The 26,830-nt window shown below is 41.4% G+C and overlaps 1 protein-coding gene across 1 annotated transcript; it reads left to right on the top strand.

Annotated features, from left to right (window-relative positions):
* Positions 1–19,057: 19,057 nt before the first annotated feature.
* LOC122558681 (leukotriene B4 receptor 1-like) lies at positions 19,058–21,661 on the top strand. Its single transcript, XM_043707468.1, has one exon. It carries the CDS (start codon positions 19,089–19,091, stop codon positions 20,115–20,117), a length of 1,029 nt encoding a protein of 342 aa, XP_043563403.1. The 5' UTR covers positions 19,058–19,088; the 3' UTR covers positions 20,118–21,661.
* The last annotated feature ends 5,169 nt before the right edge of the window (positions 21,662–26,830 follow it).

The following is a 26,830-nucleotide window of genomic DNA, read 5'->3' as shown; positions in this document are numbered from 1 at the left end:
AAAAAGTGGACATGAGATAGCTTTGGCAAATAGAATTAAGGAGAATCCAAAGTGTTTTTACAAATATATTAAGGACAAAAGGGTAACTAGGGAGAGAATAGGGCCCCTCAAAGATCGGCAAGGCGGCCTTTGTGTGGAGCCACAGAAAATGGGGGAGATACTAAATGAGTATTTTGCATCAGTATTTACTGTGGAAAAGGATATGGAAGATATAGACTGTAGGGAAATAGATGGTGACATCTTGCAAAATGTCCAGATTACAGAGGAGGAAGTGCTGGATGTCTTGAAATGGGTAAAGGTGGATAAAACTCCAGGACCTGATCAGGTGTACCCTAGAACTCTGTGGGAAGCTAGAGAAGTGATTGCTGGGCTTCTTGCTGAGATACTTGTATCATCAATAGTCACAGGTGAGGTGTCAGAAGACTGGAGGTTGGCTAACGTGGTGCCACTGTTTAAGAAGGGTGGTGAAGACAAGCCAGGGAATTATAGAGCAGTGAGCCTGACCTCAGTGGTGGGCAAGTTGTTGGAGGGAATCCTGAGGGACAGGATAGGGAATCCTGAGGGACAGGATGTACATGTATTTGGAAAGGCAAGGACAGATTAGGGATAGTCAATGTGGCTTTGTGCGTGGGAAATCATGTCTCACAAACTTGATTGAGTTTTTTGAAAAAGTAACAAAGTGGATTGATGAGGGCAGAGTGGTAGATGTGATCTATATGGACTTCAGTAAGGAGTTCGATAAGGCTCCCCATGGGAAACTGATTAGCACGGTTGGATCTCATGGAATACAGGGAGAACTAGCCATTTGGATACAGAACTGGCTCAAAGGTAGAAGACAGAGGGTGGTGGTGGAGGGTTGTTTATCAGACTGGAGGCCTGTGAGCAGTGGAGTGCCACAAGGATTGGTGCTGGGCCCTCTGTGTTTTGTCATTTACATAAATGATTTGGATGCGAGCATAAGAGTTACAGTTAGTAAGTTTGCAGATGACACCAAAATTGGTGTTGTAGTGGACAGCGAAGAGGGTTACCTCAGATTACAACAGGATCTGGACCAAATGGGCCATTGGGCTGAGAAGTGGCAAATGGGTTTAATTCAGATAAATGCAAGGTGCTGCATTTTGGGAAAGCAAATATTAGCAGGACTTCTACACTTAATGGTAAGGTCCTAGGGAGTGTTGCTGAACAAAGAGACCTTGGAGTGCAGGTTCATAGCTCCTTGAAAGTGGAGTCGCAGGTAGATAGGATAGTGAAGAAGATGTTTGGTATGCTTTCCTTTATTGGTCAGAGTATTGAGTACAGGAGTTGGGAGGTCATGTTGTGGCTGTACAGGACATTGATTAGGCCACTGTTGGAATATTGTCTGCAGTTCTGGTCTCCTTCCTATCGGAAAGATGTTGTGAAACTTGAAAGAGTTCAGAAAAGATTTATAAGGATGTTGCCAGGGTTGGAGGATTTGAGCTATAGGGAGAGGCTGAACAGGCCGGGGCTGTTTTCCCTGGAGCATTGGAGGCTGAGGGGTGACCTTATAGAGGTTTACAAAATTATGAGGGGCATGGATAGGGTAAATAGGCAAAGTCTTTTCCCTGCGGTCGGGGAGTCCAGAACTAGAGGGCATAGGTTTAGGATGGGAGCGGAAAGATATAAAAATGACCTAAGGGGCAACTTTTTCACACAGAGGGTGGTACGGGTATGGAATGAGCTGCCAGAGGAAGTGGTGGAGGCTGGTACAATTACAACATTTCAGAGGCATTTGGATGGGAATATGAATCGGAAAGTTTTGGAGGGATATAAGCCGAGTGCTGGCAGGTGAGACTAGATTAGGTTGAGATATCTGGTCGGCATGGATGGATTGGACTGAAGGACTTGCTTCCATGCTGTACATCTCCAATACTCTCTGATTCTAAATGGGAGATTCCTCCTTACCAATATAGTCACTCACCTACTTCTGGTATTGAATCATGTAAAATAAACCCGATCAAAGCCATTTTGCTGCAGTTTCAAATGCTCCCTATCATCCAAGTGTGTCTCCTGTAACAAAACAATATCCACCTTCTGCTTTTTAAGACTCAAAAGTACGTTCTTCCTCTTACTTGCTGAGTGACTCCCCTTGATATTCCAGGTACACCATTTAATCAAGTCATTAGCCATAAACCTCTGCACTGCCATTCAAATTCCAGAGAGGAGGAACTCGAAACACAGGTCGCTGAGCCTTAGTGTCACATGTCCATCAAACATAAAGACTACATAAACTAAAACCACTGCATTTAACAAACTTACAAAAATATCAAAGGTTAAAAACAACAAAAACCAAAAAAACAAACCAACATATAAAGCGCAGATGGCGCTGTATAGGGAAACTTGCCCCCTGCCCAAAAGGGGAAACTACCCATCCCAAACTGCCCATAGATAGGCATCTAGCCATCCCAACCATTTGCCCTCCTCCTAGCTAGTGCTCCATCACAAACACAAGCAGAAAATAAAATAAATGCACCATAAAGAGGCACTTTGAATCAAGAAAAAACAATTTTTAAAAGAAAAAAAGGGGTAAATACCCCACCCATCCTTTGATGCAACTTAACTTAGACATTGGAAGTATACACCTCAACCACTACCAAACATCGTTTAAACCAAATTATTACCTATAGAAAAAAAAAGGAAAAGAAAGCTCCAGCCGGACTTCCTCTTTTTTTTAAGAGAAACAACAAAGACATACCCAAACAACACGACTTTTTATACATACTATTGTTCAGTTTAGGTTAATCTGTCCACAAAGTCTCTTGCCTTCTCCGACATGTCAAAGAGATGTACGGATCCATCTATGGTGATCTGAAGCACCGCCAGATACCTCAGAGACTAATGGATCCCAAGCTCCCTCTTGACACCGTCATAAGATTTTCTTTCTGGATCACCGCCGCTGAGAAGTCCTGGAAGAACATGAGCTTAGAGCCCTCGTAAATTAGGGCCTATGAATCCTTCCCCTGGATTCTGGAAGCTTCCACAATTCTCTCCTTATCTCTATAGTGATGAAACCACACCAGGAGAGGTCGAGGACATTGACCCAGACCTGATCTCCGCGCCGTGACCCGGTGCATCCTCTTGATCTTCAAGCCTCACATTCCAGCCTCCAAGTTAAGGAATTTTGGTAACCAGTCCTCAATAAATTCTACAGGCTACTCACCTTCCTTATCCTCCGGCAGACTGATGATCCGAATGTTTTTTCCTCTGCCCCTATTCTCCAGATCATCTACTTGGTCGCGCAAAGTACAGACCAGGGCTCGAATCCTATCCTTGGAGGAACTGGTATCAGCTACCACCACTGTGACTTTGTGTTCAACCTCATCCATCCTCTTTTCCAGGTCTCCCAGCTGCTGTTCATGCTTCTGCAGCATGAGGGCCAGCTGCTCTTCTATCCATTTACCCAACATCTCACGAGATTGCATGAGCTCCTTCACCTGGGCCTGGTAGATAATCGAGTCCAAGGATCCTGCAGGCTGGGCTATGGGCCTGGCCTCAGACACTCCTCCTCCTTTCTTCAGCATCTCTGGATGGCAAGAAATGCAGGGAAGTTAATTTTTCAGTTTCCTAGGACTCCACTACTTTTCCAGTGTCCCAGGATATCGCGATGGTCCAGGATGGGTGAGTTAAAAGTTGGTCCCACTTGTGTTGCAGTGTGGAGCTCTGCAACGCGATCCTCTCAGATCGCCACCATCTTGGCTCCCCCTTAACAGTACTCTTTCTTCATTCCCAAAAATTAATTCAAGTGGACTGAATTTGGTCGACTCATTTGGTGCATCTCTGATCGCAAAAAGTACAAATGGAATTCCCTTATCCCAATCACCTGGATAATTCTGACCATAAGCCCTCATGGTAAGTCTTTAGTGTTTGATGCCATCTCTCTAATACTCTTTGTGATTCTGGATGGTATGCAATAGATTTGAATTGCTTTATTCCCAAGTAATCCACAAGCTCCTTGAATAGTTTGGATGCCAAGTTTGATTCTTGATCTGACTGGATCTTTATTGACAGTCTGTATCTAGCAAAAAATTTAAGTAATTCTTCTACAACCATTTTAGCTGTGATATTGCATAATGGGATTGCCTCTGGAAATCTAGTTGACACATCCATTATTGTTAATAAATACTTATTCCCACTCTTTGCTTGAGGTAGGGGACCTAAACAATCAATCAAGACTCTTGTGAAAGGTTCTCAAATGCTGCAATAGTTATTAAAGGTGCAGGTTTATTACTGCCTGTGGTTTTCTGATTAGCTGACATGTATGGCACATCTGGTAAAACTCAACTACATCCTTGTGTAGTCCAGGCCAGTAAAAATGCCTTTGTATTTTAGACTGTGTTTTCCTCACCCCTAAATGACCTTAAAGTGGTAGTTCATGCGCCACTCACAGCACCTCCATTCTATACCCTACTGGGAAAACAATTTGATGAATCTCTGCCCATTTCTCATCTGCCTGAATGTGTGATGGTCTCCATTTCCTCATTAGGACATAATTTGTTAAGTAATAATACACAGGGATGCATTCACTCTCCTTTCCTGTATATGCCTTTTGATATAACTGCTTTAAATTCTCATCTTTCTGCTCTAACTCTATCAGCTTAGCAGAGCTAAAGATACTTGCACATTTACCTATTTGCTCCTGCTGTGTCCTACTTATCTGATCAAAAATAGTCTCAGATAAAGTTATGTCAGCTTTCTTATCTGTGCCTTTTGAACTCTCCTGCTTCAGCTTGTGCCGCTGTGATCTTGTAACCACACAATCTGGGAAAATTCCTGGATAAACATCCTTCATTTCTTCAGTTGCTTGAGTTTCCACTGGCATTTCGACTAGAGTAGGCAGCACGCCTACCGGTGAATCAGCTTTATTATTTGCAATTGTATTCCTGTAGCTGAGAGTTTGTCCAGTACTCATACCGCAAATTCCCCACCCTTCTCTGGAATCTCTAGCCTCACCTTACATAACTGAGTACTTTTTGTCTTACCATGAATTCCTGTTACCAGTACCTTTTCTGGCAATAGTCCCTCAGGAGTACATATCCCCTCATCCCTCAGCATCACAGACTGAGAGGATCCTGTATCCCTTAATATTGTGACCTCCTTACCGACTGCTCCTGGCCTATGTGAATAAACTTTACCCTTGCATGTATATTTTTTAAGCAGATCTGGCACTTCCTCCTTTATCAACCTCTGATCATATTGTACACTCTGAGCAGTTGTTTAACTTGCCTTGTGCGCTTTGTTACTAGTCCAACTTATCTGGTTTTCCTACATCTGGCTTTCTCCTAGCCCACCAACATTGTGATTTTGTGTGGCCCACTTTATTACAATGAAAACACCGGAGCTTTTTAACTTCTTTGTCTCCCTCAAGGGTTTCCTTTTTACCCTGTGGTAAATTATCCTTATAATCATCACTGAGATCTACCTTTCCCTTTCCATGTGAGGATTTCTCTTTGCCCCAGTTTCTATCCCTCATGGACTGAAATTGATTCTGGAAGCCAAACCGAGTTTTATCGACCAGCTCATAATCACTAGCCACTTCAGCTGCTAACCTTGCTGTTTTAACTCTCTGCTCCTCCACATGAGTTCGCATTGCTTCAGGCAGTGAATTTTTCAATTCCTCCAAAATAATTACCTCTCTGAGGGCATCATAGGTTTGCTTGATTTTTAAAGCTCTTATCCAGCTATCAACATTACACTGTTTGATCCTTTCAAACTCAATATAAGTTTGACCAGGATCCCTCCTTAGATACGTGAAACGTTGTCTATAGGCTTCTGGTACAGGCTCATCTGCAATTTAAATGTTTTTTTTCACCTCCTCATACTCCCCAGATACCTCCTCTGATAGCGATGTGAATACCTCACTAGCCCTATCGACAAGTTTTGTTTGGATCAACAAAACCCACATTGTCGCTGGCCACTGCATTTGTTTAGTCACCTTTTCAAATGAAATGGAAAAGGCTTCCAACCCTTCTCATCAAATTGAGGCAATGCTTGAACAGACTTAAACAGTTTCTCAGTACGTTTCTGACTACCAGGGGCTTGCTCATCCTCACTCTCTTCCTCATTAAGCCTGCCCTCAGCCTTTTAAACTGACTTTCTTTTTTAAGTGTCAGTTTTGAAGTTCAAATGCTCTCTTCTTCTTTCTCTTCTGCTGTTCTCTCTTTTTCCCTCTCTTCTGCTTTTAATCGTAACTGAAAACGTTTCATTTCTGCTGCCCTTTCCTTATGTCTCGCCTCTAACTCAAGCTGCTTCATTTGGAATTGAAATCTTGCCATCTCTATACATTCTGATGGTTTCTCTGGCAAGTTTCAATGCTGAGCTACTGCTGTAATTATCTCTCGTCTCCTCACAGAAGCAGGTAGTTCCAATCCCAGTTCGTCTGCTAATTCCTGCAGCTTGGTCTTATTCACCTTTTGCAAACCTTCCAAAGTTGACATCCAGAAAACTTGTGGCTCCTGAAAGAGCCATTACAATCCCAAGTTTTGTCTACCTAACCAAACCAACACCTGAAATAAAGACACTAGCACCTACGACTTGCTGTTTAAAATCCTGCAAAGAGCCCCCAATCTGTTATGGACTAAGCCAGGCCACTCAAAACATTCTTAAGCAGGCAGCCCAGACGGTAACTAAGCAATTTGTTTCGGTAAGTGTACAGTGAAAATTACCCGAAGTAAGTTAGCAAGGTTGACTACCAGGTTTAAAACAGACAAAAATGTATTCACAAAATTATGCAATGAAACACAAAGAAGAGAATGAAGAACCCCTACAGAACTCAGTCTATCCAAACTAGATCTAATTATGCTGTTCCGAATATACACAACAGTCCCAATAAGCAAACACCCTTAAAAACCAGTATAAATGGAACAAATGCTTACAGGTTGAAGTTAGAAGGGCAGAAGGAGAGAGAGGGAGAGAGAGTTTTTCCTTATAGCTGAACTCCTAACTAGTTCTGGACTGAACTGCTCAGCTAGAGAACTGACCACTCCCCTTTCATTCTCCAGGTCTCTTCTAAAGCATGACCACTTTGACCTGAAGTCTCATCTGTTTACATATAAACAAAAGGCCTCTCAATATCCTTTCTCATCTCTATACCAAACTAGCCACCTTGGAGGGTTTTATGAGCCCTCTGAAAAAAATCAAGGACACAGTATCCTTGAAAAAAGGAACATCTTTGAGAAAAAGGACCAGCTTTGTGACACCATGTTCTGTACCGCTATAACATGACCTCCCAACTCCTATACTCAATACACTGACTAATAAAGGCAAGCATACCCAAATGCCTTCTTCACTACCCTGTCTAACTGATACTGCACTTCCAAGGAACTATGAATGTGTTCAGCAATACTCCACAGGACCTTACCATTAAGTATATAAATCGTGCCCTTATTTGCCTTTTCAAAATGCAAATTTATCTAAATTAAACCTCATCTGCCTCTCCTGCCACTCCCATTGGCTCATCTGATCAAAATCCTGTTGTACTCTGAACATGAAAGAATTGCCTGCAGTCATTTTGGAAATGTGTTCTTCTGCTGTGAGATTAACATTTTTGTTGGGACCTGCTGATACTGCGCCCCATTTTGACACCAAACTCCTCCCTCACTGATCTACTCTGTGACCAACAGACTACAGGAATTCTGATACTTAGGAGTCTCTGGGATCAATGGATAGCAGTCCAACTCTACTGGTGCATTGTTGGATTTTCAGGCTTTGATAGCCAACTCTCTATTCATGTCACACACCGACTTGATTTGAAACTGTATTGCTGTTCCTTCACTGTCACTGCATTGAAATCCTGAAATTCCTTGGCCAATAGCACTTCCCATGGACTGAAGTGATTTAAGAAGGTTACTTGCCACCACTTTCTGAAGGGCAATTAAGGATGGATATTAAATGATGGGTTAACCAGTGACACCCACATCTCAGAAGTGAAAATGATCTCCAACACTGTTAGCATGAGCTTATCGTGTGTGGTAACCTCTATTATGGCATCTTAACAAATCTCTTTTGAAAACCCAAATACATGACCTCTGCTGGTTCTCATTTATCCACCCTGCTTGCTATAACCTCAGATAGTGTTCATACACTTATCAAACACTTTGTCTTTCTCAAAAGCATGTTGACTCTGCTTAACTATGTTATGATGTAAGTTATTTGGTTTGACAAAACAGCAAGTATTACTGAAAACAGAGATACCCCGCCAAAGCTGTTTGCCTTCTGCTCATCAGGACAGATGCAAGAATCAAATTTCAAAATCATGAAAAGTTTTTATTGCATGAGCATGGAGAATATACCAGTAAACAGTCAGCCCAAAGCTGATCATCATCAACAAGCCTGTACTGGCAAACTTCAAACCATAGAACTGGCTTTTCAGAACTGAGGCTAAGAGGTTTAAGTGCTTATAATTTCTGCTATTGATACTTTAAATGGTCTAGATGATTGACACTCTAGTATCCTGTGTTGAACGGACTTTTTAAACAAAGTTGAAAGTAATGAATGAATGACTGTTTAAGTTTTTTTAAACATCTTCTTGTAACTTTAGAATTCATCCATTCCTTCCAGTGTATAGGAATACTATAGCTTGACCTTGAATGGTCTGGGCTGGGTCACATGCGTAGCCTGTATGTGCGTGCCTTATAGAACTATTGGGTGGGTGCACGGGGACCTTTTGAATTCACCTTTCAAAACGTTCTCTTAAGATGATGGTACGCAAGACCTGTGAGATAGTCTGAACCACAATTCTCCGAAAAGCAGGTACGACTTCTTATGTCTGAATTGGGCCATATCACATTACGATTTCAGGGTCTGGGCTTACACCCTTAATTGAACTTAAAGGAAACATTGGGAGAAAGTGAGGACTGCAGATGCTGGAGATCAGAGTCGAGAGTCTGGTGCTGGAAAAGCAGTCCAGGCAGCATCTGAGGAGCCCGAGAGACGATGTTTCAGGCTTAAGCCCTCCTCTGTAATATGGACATTTTTCAAGATGTCACCGTCTATTTCCCCACATTCTATATCTTCCATGTCCTTCTCCACAGTAAACACTGATGCAAAATACTTGTTAATATCTCCCCCATTTCCTGTTGTGTCACATATAGGCTGCCTTGCTGATCTTTGAGGGGCCCTATTCTCTCCCTAGTTACTCTTTTGTCCTTTGGATTCTCCTTAACCCTATTTGCCAAAGCTATCTCATGTCCCCGTTTTACCCTCCTGATTTCCCTCTGAAGTATCCTCCTACTGCTTTTATACTCTTCTAAGGATTCACTCAATCTATCCTGTCTATACCTGGCATGTGCTTCCTTCTTTTTCTTGACCAAAACCTCAATTTCTTTAATCATCCAGGATTCCCTACAACTACCAGCCTTCCCTTTCACCCTAACAGGAATATACTGTCTCTGGACTCTTATTACCTTATTTTTGAAGGCATCCCATTTTCCAGCCGTCTCTTTACCTGCAAACATCTGTCCCCAATCAACTCTTGAAAGTTCTTGCCGAATACTGTCAAAATTAGCCTTCATCCAATTTAGAACTTCAACTGTTAGATCTAATCTATCCTTTTCCATTGCTATTTTAAAACTAATAGAATTATGGTCACTGGCCCCAAAGTGCTCCCCCACTGACACCTCAGTCACCTGCCCTGCCTTATTTCCCAAGAGTAAGCACTTTCTTTAGTAGGTACATCCACATACTGAAGCAGAAAATTTTCTTGTACACACTTAACAAATTTCTCTCCATCTAAACCCTTAACACTATGTTTGTTTTTTCTTTGTTTGGAAAGTTAAAATCCCCTACCATAACCACCTTATTATTCTTACAGATAGCTGAGATCTCCTTACAAGTTTGTTTCTCAATTTCCCTCTGACTATTAGGGGGTCAATAATACAACCCAATAAGGTGATCATCCCTTTCTTATTTCTCAGTTCCACCCAAATAGCTTCTCTGGATGCATTCCCAGGAATATCCTCCCTAAGTACAGCCGTAATGTTATCTCTTATTAGAAATGCCATTCCCCCTCCTCTCTTGCCTCCCTTTCTATCCTTCCTGTAGCATTTAAATCCTGGAACATTAAACTGCCAGTCCTGTCCATCCCTGAGCCACATTTCTGTACTCGCTATGTTATCCCAGTCCCATATTCCTAAACAATGTCCTGAGTTCATCTGCCTTCCCTATTAGGCCTCTTGCATTGAAATAAAATTCAGTTTAATTTACCTCATTCGCTGTTTTGTTCCTGCCTGCCTTGACTGTTTGTCTTCCTTCTTTTCTCCACTGTACCAGTCTCAGACTGATCTCTTTCCTCACTATCTCCCTGGGTGCCAACCCCCCACCTTATGAGTTTAAATCCTCCCAAACAGTTCGAGCAAATCTCCCTACCAGTATATTTGTCCCCTTCCAATTCAGGTGCAATATGTCCTTCTTATACAGATTACTCATACCCCAGAAGAAAATCCAACGATCCAAAAATGTAAACCCTTCTCCCCTGGACGAGCTCCTCAGCCACATGGCCATCTGCTGTATCCGCCTACCTCTCTAGCTCATAGCACTGGGTGTAATCCAGATATTACTACCCTCGAGGACTACCTTTTTAAATTCCTGCCTAACTTCCTATATTCTCCCTTCAGGATCTCATCCTTTTCCTTCTTGTGTTGTTAGTTCCAATGTGTACAATGATCTCCTACTGATCTGAGGAAGCATGTGGCAGGTTACAGCAGGATATAGAGAAGCTGCAGAGCTGGGCAGAAAGGTGGCAGATGGAATTCAATGTAGCTAAGTGCGAGGTGACTCACTTTGGGAAGAATAACAAAAAGATGGGGTACTGGGCTAATGGCCGGATACTTGGTAGTGTGGATGAGCAGAGAGATCTTGGTGTCCATGTACACAGATCTCTGAAAGTTGCCACCCAAGTAAATAGTGCGGTGAGGAAGGCATATGGCGTACTGGCTTTTATTGGTAGAGGAATTGAGTTCCGGAGTCCTGAGGTCATGATGCAGTTGTATAAGACTCTGGTACGGCCGCATCTGGAATATTGTGTGCAGTTTTGGTCGCCATACTATAGGAAGGATGTGGAGGCATTGGAACGGGTGCAGAGGAGGTTTACCAGGATGTTGCCTGGTATGGAAGGAAAATCGTATGAGGAAAGACTGAGGCACTTGGGGCTGTTTTCACTAGAGAAAAGAAGGTTTACGGGTGACTTGATTGAGGTGTACAAGATGATTAGCGGGTTAGATAGGGTTGACAGTGTGAACCTTTTCCCCCCGTATGGAGTCGGGTATTACAAGGTGGCATAGCTTTAAATTAAGGGAGGGTAGATATAGGACTGAAGTTAGGGGTAGGTCCTTCACTCAGCGAGTCGTAAGTTCATGGAATGCCCTGCCAGTAGCAGCGGTGGACTCTCCCTCTTTATGGGCATTTAAGCGGGCATTGGATAGGTATATGGAGGATAGTGGGTTAGTATAGGTTAGGTGGGCTTGGATCGGCGCAACATCGAGGGCCAAAGGGCCTGTACTGCGCTGTATTCTTCTATGTTCTATGTTCTATGTTCTATGATCTCTCTCCCCTTTGAGAACATTCTACATTCTCTCTGAGATATCATTGATCCTGGCACCAGGGAGGCAAAACACCATTCTGATTTTTCACTGCTGGCCACAGAAATGTTTGTCTCTGCTCCTGACATTGATTGCTTGGAACCTGATGTGCCCCTTGTTACATTTGAGCCAATCTCAGTGCTAGAAACTTGGCAGTTCTTGCTACATTTCTCTGAGAGTTCATCACCCCCTACGTTTCACAAAACAGCATACTTGTTTGAGATGGGGATAGCCACAGGAGACCCCCTACACTACCTGCCACCACCCCACCCCCCCCCCCCCCCCACCTCGTCTTATCTTTCTTGGTGGTAACCCATCTACCTGACTCTATCTGCGGTTTTTCTCCCTTCCTCTAACTGCCATCCATCAAACCCCCTAGCTCCTGTAAATTCCTCATTGCCTCTCACTGCTGCTCCAACTGATCCATGCGATTTGATTGGATTCACAACCAAACACACTTACTGCAGACATAATCATTAGTAACATGAAAACTCTTCCTAATCTCCCACATCTGACAGGAAGAGTACTTCAACAATCTACAGGCTCAGAAAATAGCACAGTCTTACTGCTCTAAAATACACTGCTCCAGGCTAACCTATTACCAATGTTTTATATTTTAAAATTTTAATCCAGAGACAGAAGTCAATAAAACCTCTAGCCAAAATGAATCCACTCTACTCACTATTAAAAAAAGACAGCAAAGTTAAAACTATTCACTTATCTGCTCCCATGCTATGATCTCTCCCACACAGGTTCCTCCAAGGTCAGCTGTGAATTTTGCTGTTTGTTAATTTTTCTTAGATGCACTCCATTGTCCAGAATATTCAAACTCAAACATCAAAGGCAGTAGTTTACAGATTCACTGCTATGTCAAACAGCAGTGTAGGTTTCTTACTCTCTCTGTCTCTGTCTCTGTCACTGACCATGTGGTTTTTGCCTTTGTTCTCTTCTCCCTTTTTAAAGTGCTGTTGTTTTGATCTTCTTTTTACCCCAAAGTTCCAAACCAATGTAACAGCTTATAAAACAGTAGTTACTGCTCCTGGAATTTAGTTTTAAACTTCCAGGCCAGAAATGTTTGTTTAAAACCCTAAAGGTATTACTTGAAGCTGGGAAAGTCTAAGCTCAGTTTTATGAAAACTTAAGGAAAAGGCTATCAGATTCTCAGGACCAGGAAGTTAAGCATCAAAGTAATATTAAAAAATAATTTAAACTTGAGAGGCAGTGAGGAAAGGCAGAACAGGAAGGGAATTAACATTTGGAGCTTAAGCCATGTTTAGAGTAGATCATCTGCCTGTTGTAGAACCTACCTGACTTTCATCCCAACCAGGGGACAGTGTGTTTAGGGCTGTAATTTGGGTCTCTTCCCCTTGACTCACTGCAGAGAGTCTGGTTGCAGGAGTAACATCCATTGACTCCACCTACACTTCTCGCTCCTCGGGAAGGCAGGCAACCGTCAATGACCCCTCTCACCCCAGTTATAATCACTTCCAACCTCTTCAGTTGGGCAGAAGATGCAGAATCTGAAACACATGTACCAACAGATTCAAGAACAGCTTCTTCCCCGCTATTATTAGACTTCTGAATGGATTGCTCAAATCTTAAATATAGTTTCGACCTCGCTGTTTGTGCACCTTCTGTACAGCCATGACATTATTATTCTTCACTCTATTCTATTACCCTGCTGCACTTTGCATGGCATGACCTCCCTGTACTGCACGCAAAACAAAACGTTTCACTCTACCTAGGTACATATGGCAATAATAAATTAAAGCAAAGACCAAAGGATGCAGTAACTTTGTTACTAGTGAGGCCTTCTCTGGCCTGTATGACAGAGGATACTGACAAGATTGCTGGAGGTGAATGCATGGACTCCTCTGTCCTCTTTATCTTCAGCTGAAAGGTGAACTTTCTTGATGGGAAAAAGGGGAACTACTGTCTTTTGGATCCTCATTGTTAAATCTGGTGATTGAGAGTGGGCATGGATAGCTGAGACAGAAAGCTTGTTTGCTGAATATTCAGCGATAAACAAAGTGCCATGTTAAATAAAAACAACAAATACTGAAAATACCGATCAGGTCTGCCAGCATCTGAGAGTGAAACAGAGTTAAGTATTCAAGTCAAATATGACTCCTTCCCATTCTTACTCAATGTTGACCCTGTTGACTTATTACTGGTGTGAAAGACCAGTCAATGCTCGCTTTACTTCCTATTTGTGCTCGAAGCATCCCAGATTGGCTTCTTTGTGCTGTTTGGGCCTGATCTTAACCCACTGAAAACTCATGAGGAGTTAAAGTTGGGCTTGGTTGTTTGAACCTCTCTTGGTTAGTGATAGGAAAAGGGATTGATGCTTTCTGAGCTGAAACTTTTCTCCTCAGAGAGTGACAGAATGCTACGTGAGTCTGTGCGGTTCACTTATGGAGATAGGTTTGGTGTTTCACTGTTTCACAAGGTAGGTCTGAAATAATTGCTTTCTCTGGTTGGAGATTCCATAATTTTGTTCAAAATTGAAGGAGATACAGTTATCCTTGCATTCCTGAGGAAAAGCTTTTAACCTCCCAAGGAGTTTTGTACTGCCAGGAAGCCGTGTTACAAAACTTATAGTGAAATGATAGGAAACATACAGAATCATTTTTCACCAAAGCCATTGGTGATTGCTGTATGGTTCATATTTCATAAACACAGCCAGCATGATGGGGTCTCTGTCTCCTGGTTCGCAGAAATGTTGAGGAAGTTAGGAGAATGTTGTGAACTCAGACACAAATGATGTAATCAGCAACAGACTGGTGTGTGGTTTGACGTGTGAAGCAATCCAGAAGAGTTTTACAATGGAAAGGACTTGATACTTAAAGAAAGCAGCGGAAAAAGTAATCTCAGTGGAGCTAGGCACCAAGGAAGCTCAATAGCTAAGCTCAACCCTGTGGGCTCACAAAATGGCTGCTGAAAGAGTTCACAAAATGGCAGCTGAGAGACAAGCATCGACATCGGCTCAAAATTGCCATTGTGTGAGAAAATAGGTCATGCAGCAGTAAACTACTGGTATAAAGAAACTATTGGGTAAAAAGATTCCTGATGAAGGGCTTTTGCCCAAAACGTCGATTTCACTGCTCCTCGGATGCTGCCTGACCTGCTGTGCTCTTCCAGCACCACTCTAATCCAGAATAAAGAAACTATTTCAGAAGCTGTGGAAATAAAGGGCACCCTTAATGTTAGAGGAAAAAACATGAACAAAATACAGCAAAATTACAGAAACTGAAGGGTAGGATGAAAATTTACATGAACAATCTACAAAAAGGACATGAGAAAAGTTGAGACTCTGTCTGAAAAGAAGCTGTAATTAAGTATATTGGCCATAGTTGGCAATGCCAACTGCTGCTGGGTCACTCCCTTACTGAATGGCAAAGTGTAAGAGTGGAGGTGAATACCAGACTGAAGGTTTCCCAGATACCTGAAAGGATTGTAGCAGAAGCAATTGAGTCACATTGAGTTGCGACCCTCAAACATTGTGCAAAGAATGTACACAGGTGAAGTGGTGCCTTTTAAGGGGTTGTTTCAATGTGAAAGATCAGTTATACAGTCAGTCTGAAGATTTGCCCTTACAAGTTAACAAAGGAAATTATGGTTAGACAAAATCAAACTCAGCTGGGCTGAAGTAAATCACTTGTCAGAATCTGAGACTGATCTACCACACTTTTAAAGAAACAACTTGTTTGTGATAATGATCCACAGTTTACATCATATGAGATTAATGACTGTCTCAAGCAAAACTGAATTCAATATATCCAATCAGCTCCTCATCACCCAGCCCCAACTGGTTTGACAGAGAGGAATGTTCAGGCGATGAAACATCTCTTAAGTGTAACTCGAAAACAAGAATCACTAGCCAAATGACTGAGCCAACTTTTGTTAACATACAAGAACACAATTCACTCAATGACACAAAGACAAAATACATTGTTGACAAGAGACAAGTTTTCCAGTAAGAGGACAAAGCCAAAGTCCACACTTTCCGAAAAGATCAAGATGTATTGGTGAGGAGTTACACCATTGGTGAGAAGTTGGTAACTAACCATTATTGTAGTACAGACTGGAGCGATCTCCTACACAATGTATCTCCTACACATTGAGGGACAATGTAATGTGGAGAAACCATGCAGATCAATTCTTGGCACCCAGAACAAATGTCCCAGTGACAACATGACTTGAGGATCCACCAATAACCATACTAGGAATAGAGACCTTAATATATTCGAGGACAGATAGTAACTGGAGCATCTGAAGGAGACAGTGCCTTGGTGAAGAATACCCTGACATTGTATGAATGTCTGAGAGCATCCACCTCAGAAAAGATTCTGACGTAGCACTCTAACTCAACAAGAATTTATCAGATATTTATACAGTACATGCTTCCCAATACCACTAAAACACCAGAGGTTAAAGCCAATAAGAAAAATAAACAGATGCCTGGGGTGTGCCTATAATAACATAGGAATTGAGGTCCTCTGCAGCATCTTAATCAACTGCCTCCTATATATTATTGTCAATATTGTAAATGTGTTTATTGCAGAAATCTCTGATGTAAAGGGGGAGGAGTGTTGTGTATTTGTGTAACCTGAAGAGTCTGATCATGTTATGTTGCATCATTGGCTGTTTTGAGAGGAGAAGCAGCTCTCTCCAAGTTCACTGCCTGCATAGTAAAAATCTCCATAATCAAGCTCCTGTTGTTTAACACCACAGCCTCTTGGTCCTTCTTGGAATGTAGCAAAAGGTTGTTGATCCACAGACAATTTGAGCTTTTAAGTCTGAGATTAACAGATTTTTTTATCAAGAGATACGTAGCCTTTGCAGAGCAAATCTTCCATGATCAAATTAACCAGGCTAGAGGGACTGAACAGCTTGCTCCCCATTATCCATTTGGTGTTTTTGTCATCAAAGTAGTCCCATCCCAGCACCTCTGCCCTCATTATATCTTGTCTGAGTATCCCAGAAGATTAGACACCCTGAGGCTGTACCGACTGGAGTTTGGAAGAACAAGAGATGATTTTATTGAAGCACTTAAGATCCTGAAGGGACCTGACAGGGTGGATGCTTTAAAAAAGATCTTTCAAGAGAGACTAGAATAAGATGATACAATAAACAGTCTCCAATTTAAAATAGCAATAAGCATATTTTGTGGTTGTAAGTTTGCTCACTGAACTGAAAGGTTTGTTTTCAGATGTTTCATCACCATGACTAGGTAACATTATCAGTGAGAGCCTCTGGTGAAGGAAGTTTTGTTTTTCTTGGAAGGTTGTGGGCATTTGGAACTCTCTTCCCCTGAGATCAATGGAAACAGGGTCAATGAATATGTTTAAAATAGAAGCAGACAGATATTTGATTAAAAAGCTTAGCCAGGGTCAGCAGGAATGTGGAGTTGAAGTCACATTCAGATTCACCATAATTTAATTGAGTGATGGAGCAGGCTTGAGGGTGAAATGAGCTAGTCCTGCACTATTTTGCACATTTGTTTTGTTAGGGGGAAATTTGGCATGACATGAATTAACTTGTAAGTCTACATGAAATTCCAGCGGGGATGAGGATGAGGCAATTAACTTCATACTCAATACATCAAATACATCATTTAAGATTCAGTTTTCATTTATTCTTATTCAAGAAAACAGTCAGGTTAAAAGAGAAAATTATTAAGACTGCACAAACACGCTCAGACAGACAGTTTCTGTGAAAATGCAACATGGCTGAACCAGTATTAACCCAGAGGTCTTATCTGGAAATGGAATGTGAGGATGACTCCATGCCACGTCAAAAAAGACAAATCAAGGATGGAAACGAAAGAGAGAGAGAGGATGGCCCTGGGAAGATAGCAAATAGTGAAACCGGGAGTAACGCTGCCTTGCTACTTTTGGAATGGGGAAAAATCAAGGTGTTTATTGAAAACAAGCCATTTTGGAATTCAAGCAATGTATTGCCTTCATGTCTTGCACTGTACAAATATCTGATAAATTCTTGTTGAGTTAGAGTGCTGTCAGAATCTTTTCTGGTGTGGACTCTCCCAATGTTGGCTCAATAAACAATCGTTGAGCAGTACCTCGTGGCCCCTGAGATTATCTTGTACAATAATCTTTCAGAACAGCTTGTAATACATTCCAGCGATTCAAGCTGAGTTCCCTGATTAGCATGATTCAACAACATTACAAACGTATCGCACTTAATTGGTAGAAAATAGTTAAAGACCATAACACCATAAGATGTTGGAGCAGAACTAGGCCACTTGGCCCATTGAGTCTGCTCCACCATTCGATCATTGCTGATACATTTCTCAAACACATTCTCTTGCTTCTCTCTCTAACCTTTGATCCCCTTATTAATCAAGAATCTATCTATCTCTATCTTAAATGCACTCATTGACTTGGCCTCCACAGCCTTTAGTGGCAATGAGTTCCATAGATTCACCACCCTCTGGCTGAAGAAATTCCTCCTCATCTCAGTTCTAAAGAGTTGTTCTTACAGCCTGAGGCTGTGCCCTCGGGTCTTAGTCTCTCCTTCTAGTGGAAACATCTTCTCCCTGTCTATCTAGGCATCTCAGTATTCTACAAACTTGAATCAGATTCCACTCCCCCCTCCCCCACATCCTTCTAAACTGCATTGAATTCAGACCCCGAGTCCTCAGCCTTTCCTCATAAGACAAGCCCCTCATATTTGGGATCATTCTGGTAAATCTGCTCTGGATCCCCTCCAAGGCCGGCACATCCTTCCCAAGATACAGGGTCCAAAACTGCTCACAATATTCCAAATGTGGTCTGACCAGAGCCTTGTACAGCTGGGGCAGTACATCTCTGCTTTTAGCTCCCTTGAATTGAATGCTAACATTGCATTTGTCTTCCTAGCTGCCAACTGAACCTGCATGTTAACCTTAAAAGAATCCTGAAGTGGGACTCCTAAGTCCCTTTGTGCTCCAGATTTCTAAAGTCTTTTCCCATTTAGAAAATAGTCCATGCCTCAATTCTTCCTACCGAAGTGCATAATCTCAGTTTCCCATATTGTATTCTATCTGCCATCTCTTTGTCCACTCTCTCAGCTTGTCTAAGTCCTTCTGCAGCCTCCCAACGTCCTCAATGCTTACTATTCTGTCATCAGTCTAACAAATGAGCAGTCCTATGGTCCTATGGGGCAATGATGACTTTGCATTCTATAGAAGAAAACGTAATTTATTCTATTTGTGGTTTTCAAACTTTCTGTCAAAGATGTTATGAACTCTGTTTCTCTCTCTGCAGATGCTGCTGAATTTCTCCGGCATATTCTGCTTTTCTTTCTTTTAGTTGATCTGTGACTGACTAGAATAATTCTGGCAGCTAGACTATGCAAATAACACAAGCCGACTTGAAGAGGTTACAAGTTGTTGAGCTTTGCACGATTCACTTTCAATGAGGAAGTAGCAGCTCCTGCAGGAAACTATGAAAGTAACTGTTTGCTTAGATTTGAGAAGAACAGCAGACCGCTACCATGGAGTCAAGTAGCAACAGGACAGAGCAATTGTTCAACACTCAAAATACTGCGGCGAGTATCATCCTGAGCCTAGCTTGCCTCGTGGGAGTGCCAGGGAATGCACTAGTCATCTGGATTATACTTTTCACCATGAAGAAACAAAGATCCCCCACTGTAATGCTCATCCTGAATTTGGCAATAGCTGATGAGCTTGTTTTAATTACTTTGCCTCTGTGGATCTACACCTTTGTGAAAGGCTGGACTATTGGACAACCACTTTGCAAGTTCCTGAGCTACATCATCTACTGCAACATGTACATAAGCATCTTTCTCATCACTGTGATGAGTATTGAACGCTTCATGGCTGTCATTTACCCGTTTGCCAGCCAGCGATGGAGGAAGAACACAGTTGTCATGAAGGTGGTGATCATTGTCTGGGTTTTGGCTTTGCTGTTTTCAATTCCTACTCTTATTTACCAGGTGGTGGATGCTGATGACACTGGACGGCAGTACTGCCTGTACATGCAGTTTGAAACTGATAAGGAGGAAATCCTTTGCACAGTGTTACAAACTTTGGTGGCTTTTGTTATTCCCTTTACAGTGCTGTCCATTTGTTACTTTTGCATTGGGAGGAAGGTGAAACGTATGAGCTTTCAAACCAAAAACAGAACTGGGGTGGTGATTGGCAGCGTGGTGATTGTGTTTTTCATCTGCTGGGTGCCTCACAATGTCTTAAATATGATTTCAATCGCAGCCCTGATGACTAGTGCATCAAATGAAGCCATATCGGAAACATTAAATGGCATCTATACTGGTGGCGTCTTCATTACTGGAGCTCTAGCTTTCATCAACAGCTGCATCAATCCTGTATTGTATGCGTTTGCTGCCCGGAGAATTCGTGATGGCTTTCAAATATCAGCCCTGACCAAGTTATTTGACCAGATGACCCATTCTCATAAAGAAGAATCAAGAAAAGAATGCACAGATAACACCAGAAAAGATACAAGTGTCACCATGGAGGAGATGGATTGTTTCCAGGATACCTAAAAGTACCATTTTTTTTTCAATGAAACAAATTTAGGTAAAGCTTCCTGTTGAATAACTCGCATCCTCACCACTCCACGTCTAAGTGGTCTTTTCCATCACCACTGCTGCTCTCTACCATGTAGCAACTGTTGTCAAGAGGAAACTTCTGGGCTTCCTCCTGTATAGATGAAGGGAAAGAGCCCTGACACATCTATTCACCTGCCCCATATTTCATTGAAACCTCCATGCAATACAACAGCTGAGGCAGAGAAATGGTCAACGTGGAACACTTATTCCAAGGCTCTGGTTACCCAGTGTTACATGCCATTGTTGTTCTTAAATGTTCTTTCCTCGAACTGACTGGCTGAGGAATTACTATAATCAAAGTTAGATGATTACGGTTAGTGTTAAGATTGCAGCAGTAGCTTTTACCCTCTTCAGATTCCTTATCATTCATGCACTTCTTTCTGGCAAGATCAGAAACTTTCATGTGACTATTTGGTTAAAATATGTCACATTTCATAGATGTGTGCCTTGTCTTCAGGCGACAAATTTCTCTTTGTCCAACTTGCCATTCAGTACCCAAACTCTTATCCATAGTGAGGGACCCTGACTGGGATTAGAATGTTTAACCACCGATGCTACCAGCATTCAGCTGATAATTAAAAACAATTAAATAAAAATGATGTATCTTCAGAAGTGCCATCACTACCAATAGAACACAGAACTTTACCCTGTTGTTATTGGTTGCTAGCATGTCTTTCCTTCACTTGGGAGGGCAGGAACAGTCAGAGCCAGAGCTTTTCAATGGCAGCTACAATTACCAGTTAACTGGGGTGTCATAGTGGCTGGGTGCAACTCTTGCAGCTGCCTCCTGCCACCTGCCTTACTGAGATGAAATCTGTTCATTAATATGTAGGAAAATGGGGATATCTGAAAAGAAAGCAGACAAATTCAATCAGGACTTGATCGTAAGTCTAACGCTAAATAATGGAAATAGCCTGTTTAATGTGAATCACTTTCACAGTGACTTAAGCTTCCAGCATTATCCATCACATTCGTTTCTTACATCAGAAATGTGTTGCAATTTACATTAGGGAGATTTTATTGCTGATTTGTAAAAAGTTAAAAAGAGGAAATATTGTGATTGTTCATTCCTTAAAAAAGGTTTTCTGCATTGACTTTAAAATTCCTGATTCCTCATTTTAGTGGCTTTTTGCAGCGCTGAAATGACAATGCAATCTGTATAGATGAAATTTCTTATATTCTGGAATATTAAAGAGTAATAACTAAATGCCACCGTGTTGCCAGATTTTATTATATTCAATTAGCTGTTGCCTGAAAATAAAGAAACTGTGATCACCTATAGGGAATTTTAATGCTTTATTATTGAAATCATTTGTATGAGCAGTTGTGTTCGCATGTGTAACTGCTTAGCCAGTATAATAGTAATGTTATTTGCTATTTAATCTTACCAATATTAATGAGAAAAGCAAAGCATTCAATTCTGATTTTGTGTCATGTTGAAAAATTTCCTTTAACTGAAATGATAATTGAATGAATAAAGTGAATGAAAAAAGTAATGAGTTCTTTTCTTTCAGTAATGGTTTATGAATGCTTCAGTCAACCATTTTCAAAACATACTCCGAGCATCTAACAACATCATAAGGATAATTTGGGCAATTTATCCTTGAACATGAAATGGCGGTTCAGTGGTACCACTCTCAGTGCTGAATCAGAAGGTGGTAAGTCCACATCCCAGTTCTGAAATTTCAGCATGTAATCTAGGCTGCTACCTTATTACTTCACTGAGGGCAGTCATGATTTGGAGATGCTGGTGTTGGACTGGGGTGTACAAAGTTAAAAATCACACAACACCAGGTTATAGTCCAACAGGTTTATTTGGAAGCACTAGCTTTTGGAGCACCGCTCCTTCATCAGGTGGTTCATCAACCGTCTGATGAAGGAGCAGCGCTCCGAAAGCTAGTGCTTCCAAATAAACCTGTTGGACGATAACCTGCTGTTGTGTGATTTTTAACTCACTAAGGGTAGACTGCATTTTCAGAGGTATTGTTTTTAAGGCTACCTGGCACTATTTTCTTTTGAAGTGGGGATAACAGATGTTCTCACGCATTTTTGAAGAGACAGAGTAGAAGAGTGCTCCTGGTCAATATTTATCTCTCAACTAAAATTGTTCAAACACAATATCTGGTCATTTATCCCTATAACTATTTTGTGAGCTTGCTACGCACAAAACTGGTTGTCCCATTTCCGACATTACAACAGTGACTCCATTTCATAATAGCTTGTCAGTTGTGAAGTGTTTTGGGACATTCTGAATTCATGAGAAACACTATATAAATGCAAATCTCCCTTTCTTTGAAATGGGCAAACTATATATTGAGAGAAGGAGACAGTGAGGACTGCAGATGCTAGGGAGCCAGAGTCAAAAGGTGCAGTGCTGGAAAAGCACAGCTCCTCGGATGCTGCCTGACCTGCTGTACTTTTCCAGCACCATACTCTATACACTGGGAAGGATCAGCAGAGCTTCAGAAAATTAGAAGGTTTTCTAACTGGAAGATGGTCTCAAAATATAAAACACTGATTTTACAAATATTTTGTGAATTAAGATTTGTGTTTTATTTCAGCATAATTTATGCATATTTTTAAGATGACATGCTTTTATTAGAACTAAACTGTATAAGGTTCTGTATAAATATCTTGAATATAATGACATACACTGCAGCAAGTGGAATACTTTTGTACAAATGTTAATATAGCCCTCAAACAAGAGTTGAAGCTATTCCTTAAACTTCCACATAGTATTTATGTTATGCTACAATAACAAACATTTTCCCATATTAAAGCATTAATACAATCTTATAGTAATTACCGTTTCATATATATATTCCATATGCATGTATTGTCTCACAGCATGAAAATCAGACTAGATCTAGAAGATGTACCAGAAAGTTGAGTGTCAAACTTTTGGTCTGTTCTTAATTGAAACTGAAAAGAAACTCAATGCTTTCTGTTCAGTTAATAAACACCTTTCTCATATTTTGAGGTAGGATTTCACCATGGGCTGCAGGATCCCAGTGTTGGAACATAATGAGGTATCCAAATCTGCACTGATTGGCAGTGGGACTGGTTGAACAACTTCCCTAGATGCAGAATCCTAATTGGTTGTCTCATGACATTGTGCAGGGGATGAGTAGATTCCCAAACTTGTTGATCCAATCAGATGGCCAGCAGCTCTGGAACATTGTCACCTTCTCCCAATGAGAGAGGAGGGATCAGGGATCAAGCATGAGTGAAGGTAAGTAGGGAAATCAAAATCATAGAGGGTCAAACCTTCAGGTGGTCCCTTAACTGAGGGATGGAGCCTCCAACTCCAATGTATGGCTTCAGGGAGGCAAACTAAGTTAGAAGACATCCCCCTACACTGCTGTGCTGTGCAGCAAGGGCTGTTGTGCTGCCATCAATCCTGATTGAGTCCTTGAAAACTGAAATTGGCCTCATTCAGTTCCCACCACTGGGAAAAATTGTTAATGCCAGCACTGTATTGGGGAAATCACGACATGATTCCAAGTTCCCAGGCTCCTCTGCCAATCAACCCTACCTCTTCAGGGCCATGTGAATCCTGTACAAGGCTCTTACGTTCCAAGCCCTGTCTGCATACTGATGTTTCATGTCACAGTTCTCCCCGTCACTACAGGTCTGTGAGTCTGGTAAGAAATTGCAGGAAAACTAACCTAGCAGCTGCTGACTCCACAGTAAATCAAATAAAAATTATTCCTTCACATCATCCTGAATTCAGAAAGACCCTTGAGCCCAGTTTAAAATTATCCAGTGCATGTATCTATCAACTCTGCAATTTAATCACTTTGTTGGACTTTTTAACTGATCAATCTCTCCTCCTGCTTTACATATGTGTGAGCTCTTAGATGCGCATGTGCATGTCAGAGAATTTTCATCCTTTTTGTTAAGATTGGGGATGGCACAGTGGCTCGGTGGTTAGCACTGATGCCTCACAGCACCAGGACCTGGGTTCGATTCCAGCCTCAGGCGACTGTCTGTGTGGAGTTTGCACGTTCTCCCCGTGTCTGCGTGAGTTTCCTCCAGGTGCTCCAGTTTCCTCCCACAATCCAAAGATGTGTGGGTTAGGTGAATTGGCCATGTTAAATTTCCCATAGTGTTCAGAGATTCATAGATTAGCTGCATTAGTCAGGGGTAAATGTAGAGTATTAGGGTAGGGGAATAAGTCTGGGTAGGATACTCTTCGGAGGGCCGGTGTGGACTTGCTGGGTCGAAAGGCCTGTTTCCATTCTGTAGGGATTCTATGTTGAGAGTGTGGTGCTGGAAAAGCACAGCAGATTGGGCAGCATCTGAGGAGCAGGAGAATCAACATTTCGGGCATAAGCCTTTCATCAGGATTCCTTCAACATGACTTGGCTTTATCACAACTGAAGAATTTAGATAGTTATTTGTAGAAAGTTTACTTTCCTTACCTGGAGTGGCTATAACATGACTCTGGCCCCACTGGTTTAAATGGCGCAGCTATTGCATAATTTTCTTATAACTCAAGATTGCTTGAGAATGGAACTATTGCCATATATCCGAACCAACTGTACCATAAATATAATTATTGTTTCTTCTAATGACTTATAAGGAACCATGTCTGGCTTTTAGAATAACAACACTTAAACATTTAAAACTCACTGAATTGACTGTTTAGAGTAGAAAGAGGGAAGCCATTCTCTCCCTTCATACCTAATCAGAGTTCAAAATACCACAGAGGACACGGAGTGTGATCCCAGCAAAGTGCTTTGCACTATAAAATGACTGGTTGGCTTTGTCTGCTGACACCAATGCACTTCACTCCAGCTCACGTATAGTAAAGGGAAACATGTCCTTTGCCTTTCTAATTTGTTGCTGTCCGTGCTTGTGTCATTCCTGTTTGAATGTACTCAACATTCGACAAATCTCAACATTTGACAGTATCACACATTTTAACAATAAAACTCCATCTTCCTGTTCTTATGATCAAAGTGGATAACCTCACTTCCCCACATTATGGCCCACCTGACAACTTGATGCCTGCTCTGTTGGTGTGGTTTCACGCCTTCGGAAGTCAGGCTTAGTAGCAGGAGCATTTATTCAGATAGGAGAGTGGTGGGTCAGGAATCTGGCACTTTCCCATCTGTGGACCGACTAAGTCAAGGACAGGAATGCCTCATGAATAGCCTTTCCATCCACGATTTAAGTGAAGCCATGAATGTACACACAAGGACCTGATTCCACTGTCACTACTATTCAGAAAGTAGGAGGTTGGGGATTCACCATGCAAATACTGTTGATGCAATTGCATGTCAGAAATATAAATCATTAATAAAGATTTTAGGACAGTATAGGATTATAGTTTTGGCTGTTTGTCAGACATGAAAAGAATATGATTTTTCTAATCTATTCTCAGGCAGTAAGCCTAAACAAAACAGCAAGGGTCTGTATTCTATTTAATTAAGGTAGTCCTGTGGAGCTCAGGCCTATGATTCGCACAGCCTGCCCAATGTGGGTACCTCTAGACCCTTCTGGGGTCAGAAAGACAGTGTAAGCAGGAGGTGACTTGGACTGGAGCAACTCACACTCCAGGCAGCAGGGGGCACAACAGTGAGGCTGAGAGGTTTGTGGACAGCACATTTCAGGGTATGGTTTCTCCTCACAGCTTTTTTTTAGGAGGCCGCTACAGCTTTAGGAAGTTCAGACAGTCAGGGAATGAGTGGCTTCCAGATGACCATTTTGTGCATGTAGTATACTGGCTGCAATGAGCTTCCAGACATAGGGTTTTATCCGGGGCATGTCACTTCTGCAGCTTTCTGCCTTATTAAAGCGGATGAAAATCCATTCTTAAAATTATACTTCCTTTGTGGTGCTGGACTGATTTCCTGTTAACGTTATTTGAAAATTAAAACTTGTTTTTTTCTTAAACTTCAGGTTAATATCTCTTAAGAGTGTTTTAAACAACTTAAATATGTTAGTGCTCAGAATCGAGACCAAAGAGATTCTGAATTACTCTAAATGAACACAGTGAGTCCTCACAAATGATGTCACACAGTTTCCAGAGTCCCCAGTATGATTAAACAGTTATGTGTACAACACTTTAAATTTCATTTAGACATGTTTCAGATATGTTTAAGCCATGGCTCATTCTGTGCAATGAATTGTGAAATTGTGAGTTTCCTGAGTTGTGAAATATCTTAGACATAATAACAGCTGCCTTCACAGTTCTGCTTTTAATATATTTATCTTGTGAGGAAGGACAGAACAACAAATATTAAGCCACAATACATGTGCTTTTCTTTTCAAAATTAAAGCTTGGGAATATCCAGTGTAGAAAGTTGCATTAATACTAACTTTTATCAGTCAGGGGATTTTCACAGAGGGTGACACATACCCAACAAGTTAAAGGCATTGAAAGTTAATAATGATCAGTGAAGTAGCCTAAGAAAAAATATTTAAAGGACTGCTTCTTGTCATGCAGAAATCACTGGGTGCTAGTGAGATCCCACAGCATTAGAAGCAATTAACATGATATATGTATTGAAGAATAAGCAACAAAACTGATCAACTACATTCACAGTCAGCTAACATCAACATAAGATGAAATAACAAAAACTGTTTGTGGAATAATTTGCAAGAAATCTTGAAAATGAATAACTTAATAAGAAACGGCC

Source organism: Chiloscyllium plagiosum, chromosome 17 (genome assembly GCF_004010195.1).
Source record: "Chiloscyllium plagiosum isolate BGI_BamShark_2017 chromosome 17, ASM401019v2, whole genome shotgun sequence".
Taxonomy (NCBI): domain Eukaryota; kingdom Metazoa; phylum Chordata; class Chondrichthyes; order Orectolobiformes; family Hemiscylliidae; genus Chiloscyllium; species Chiloscyllium plagiosum.
The sequence above is the reverse complement of the archived record's forward strand: the minus strand, read 5'-3'. Positions and strand labels throughout refer to the sequence as shown.

What these genes read in the sequence shown, in the direction of transcription:
- LOC122558681 (XM_043707468.1), top strand. Translation starts at nt 19,089, where the DNA reads ATGGAGTCAAGTAGCAACAGGACAGAGCAATTGTTCAACACTCAAAAT.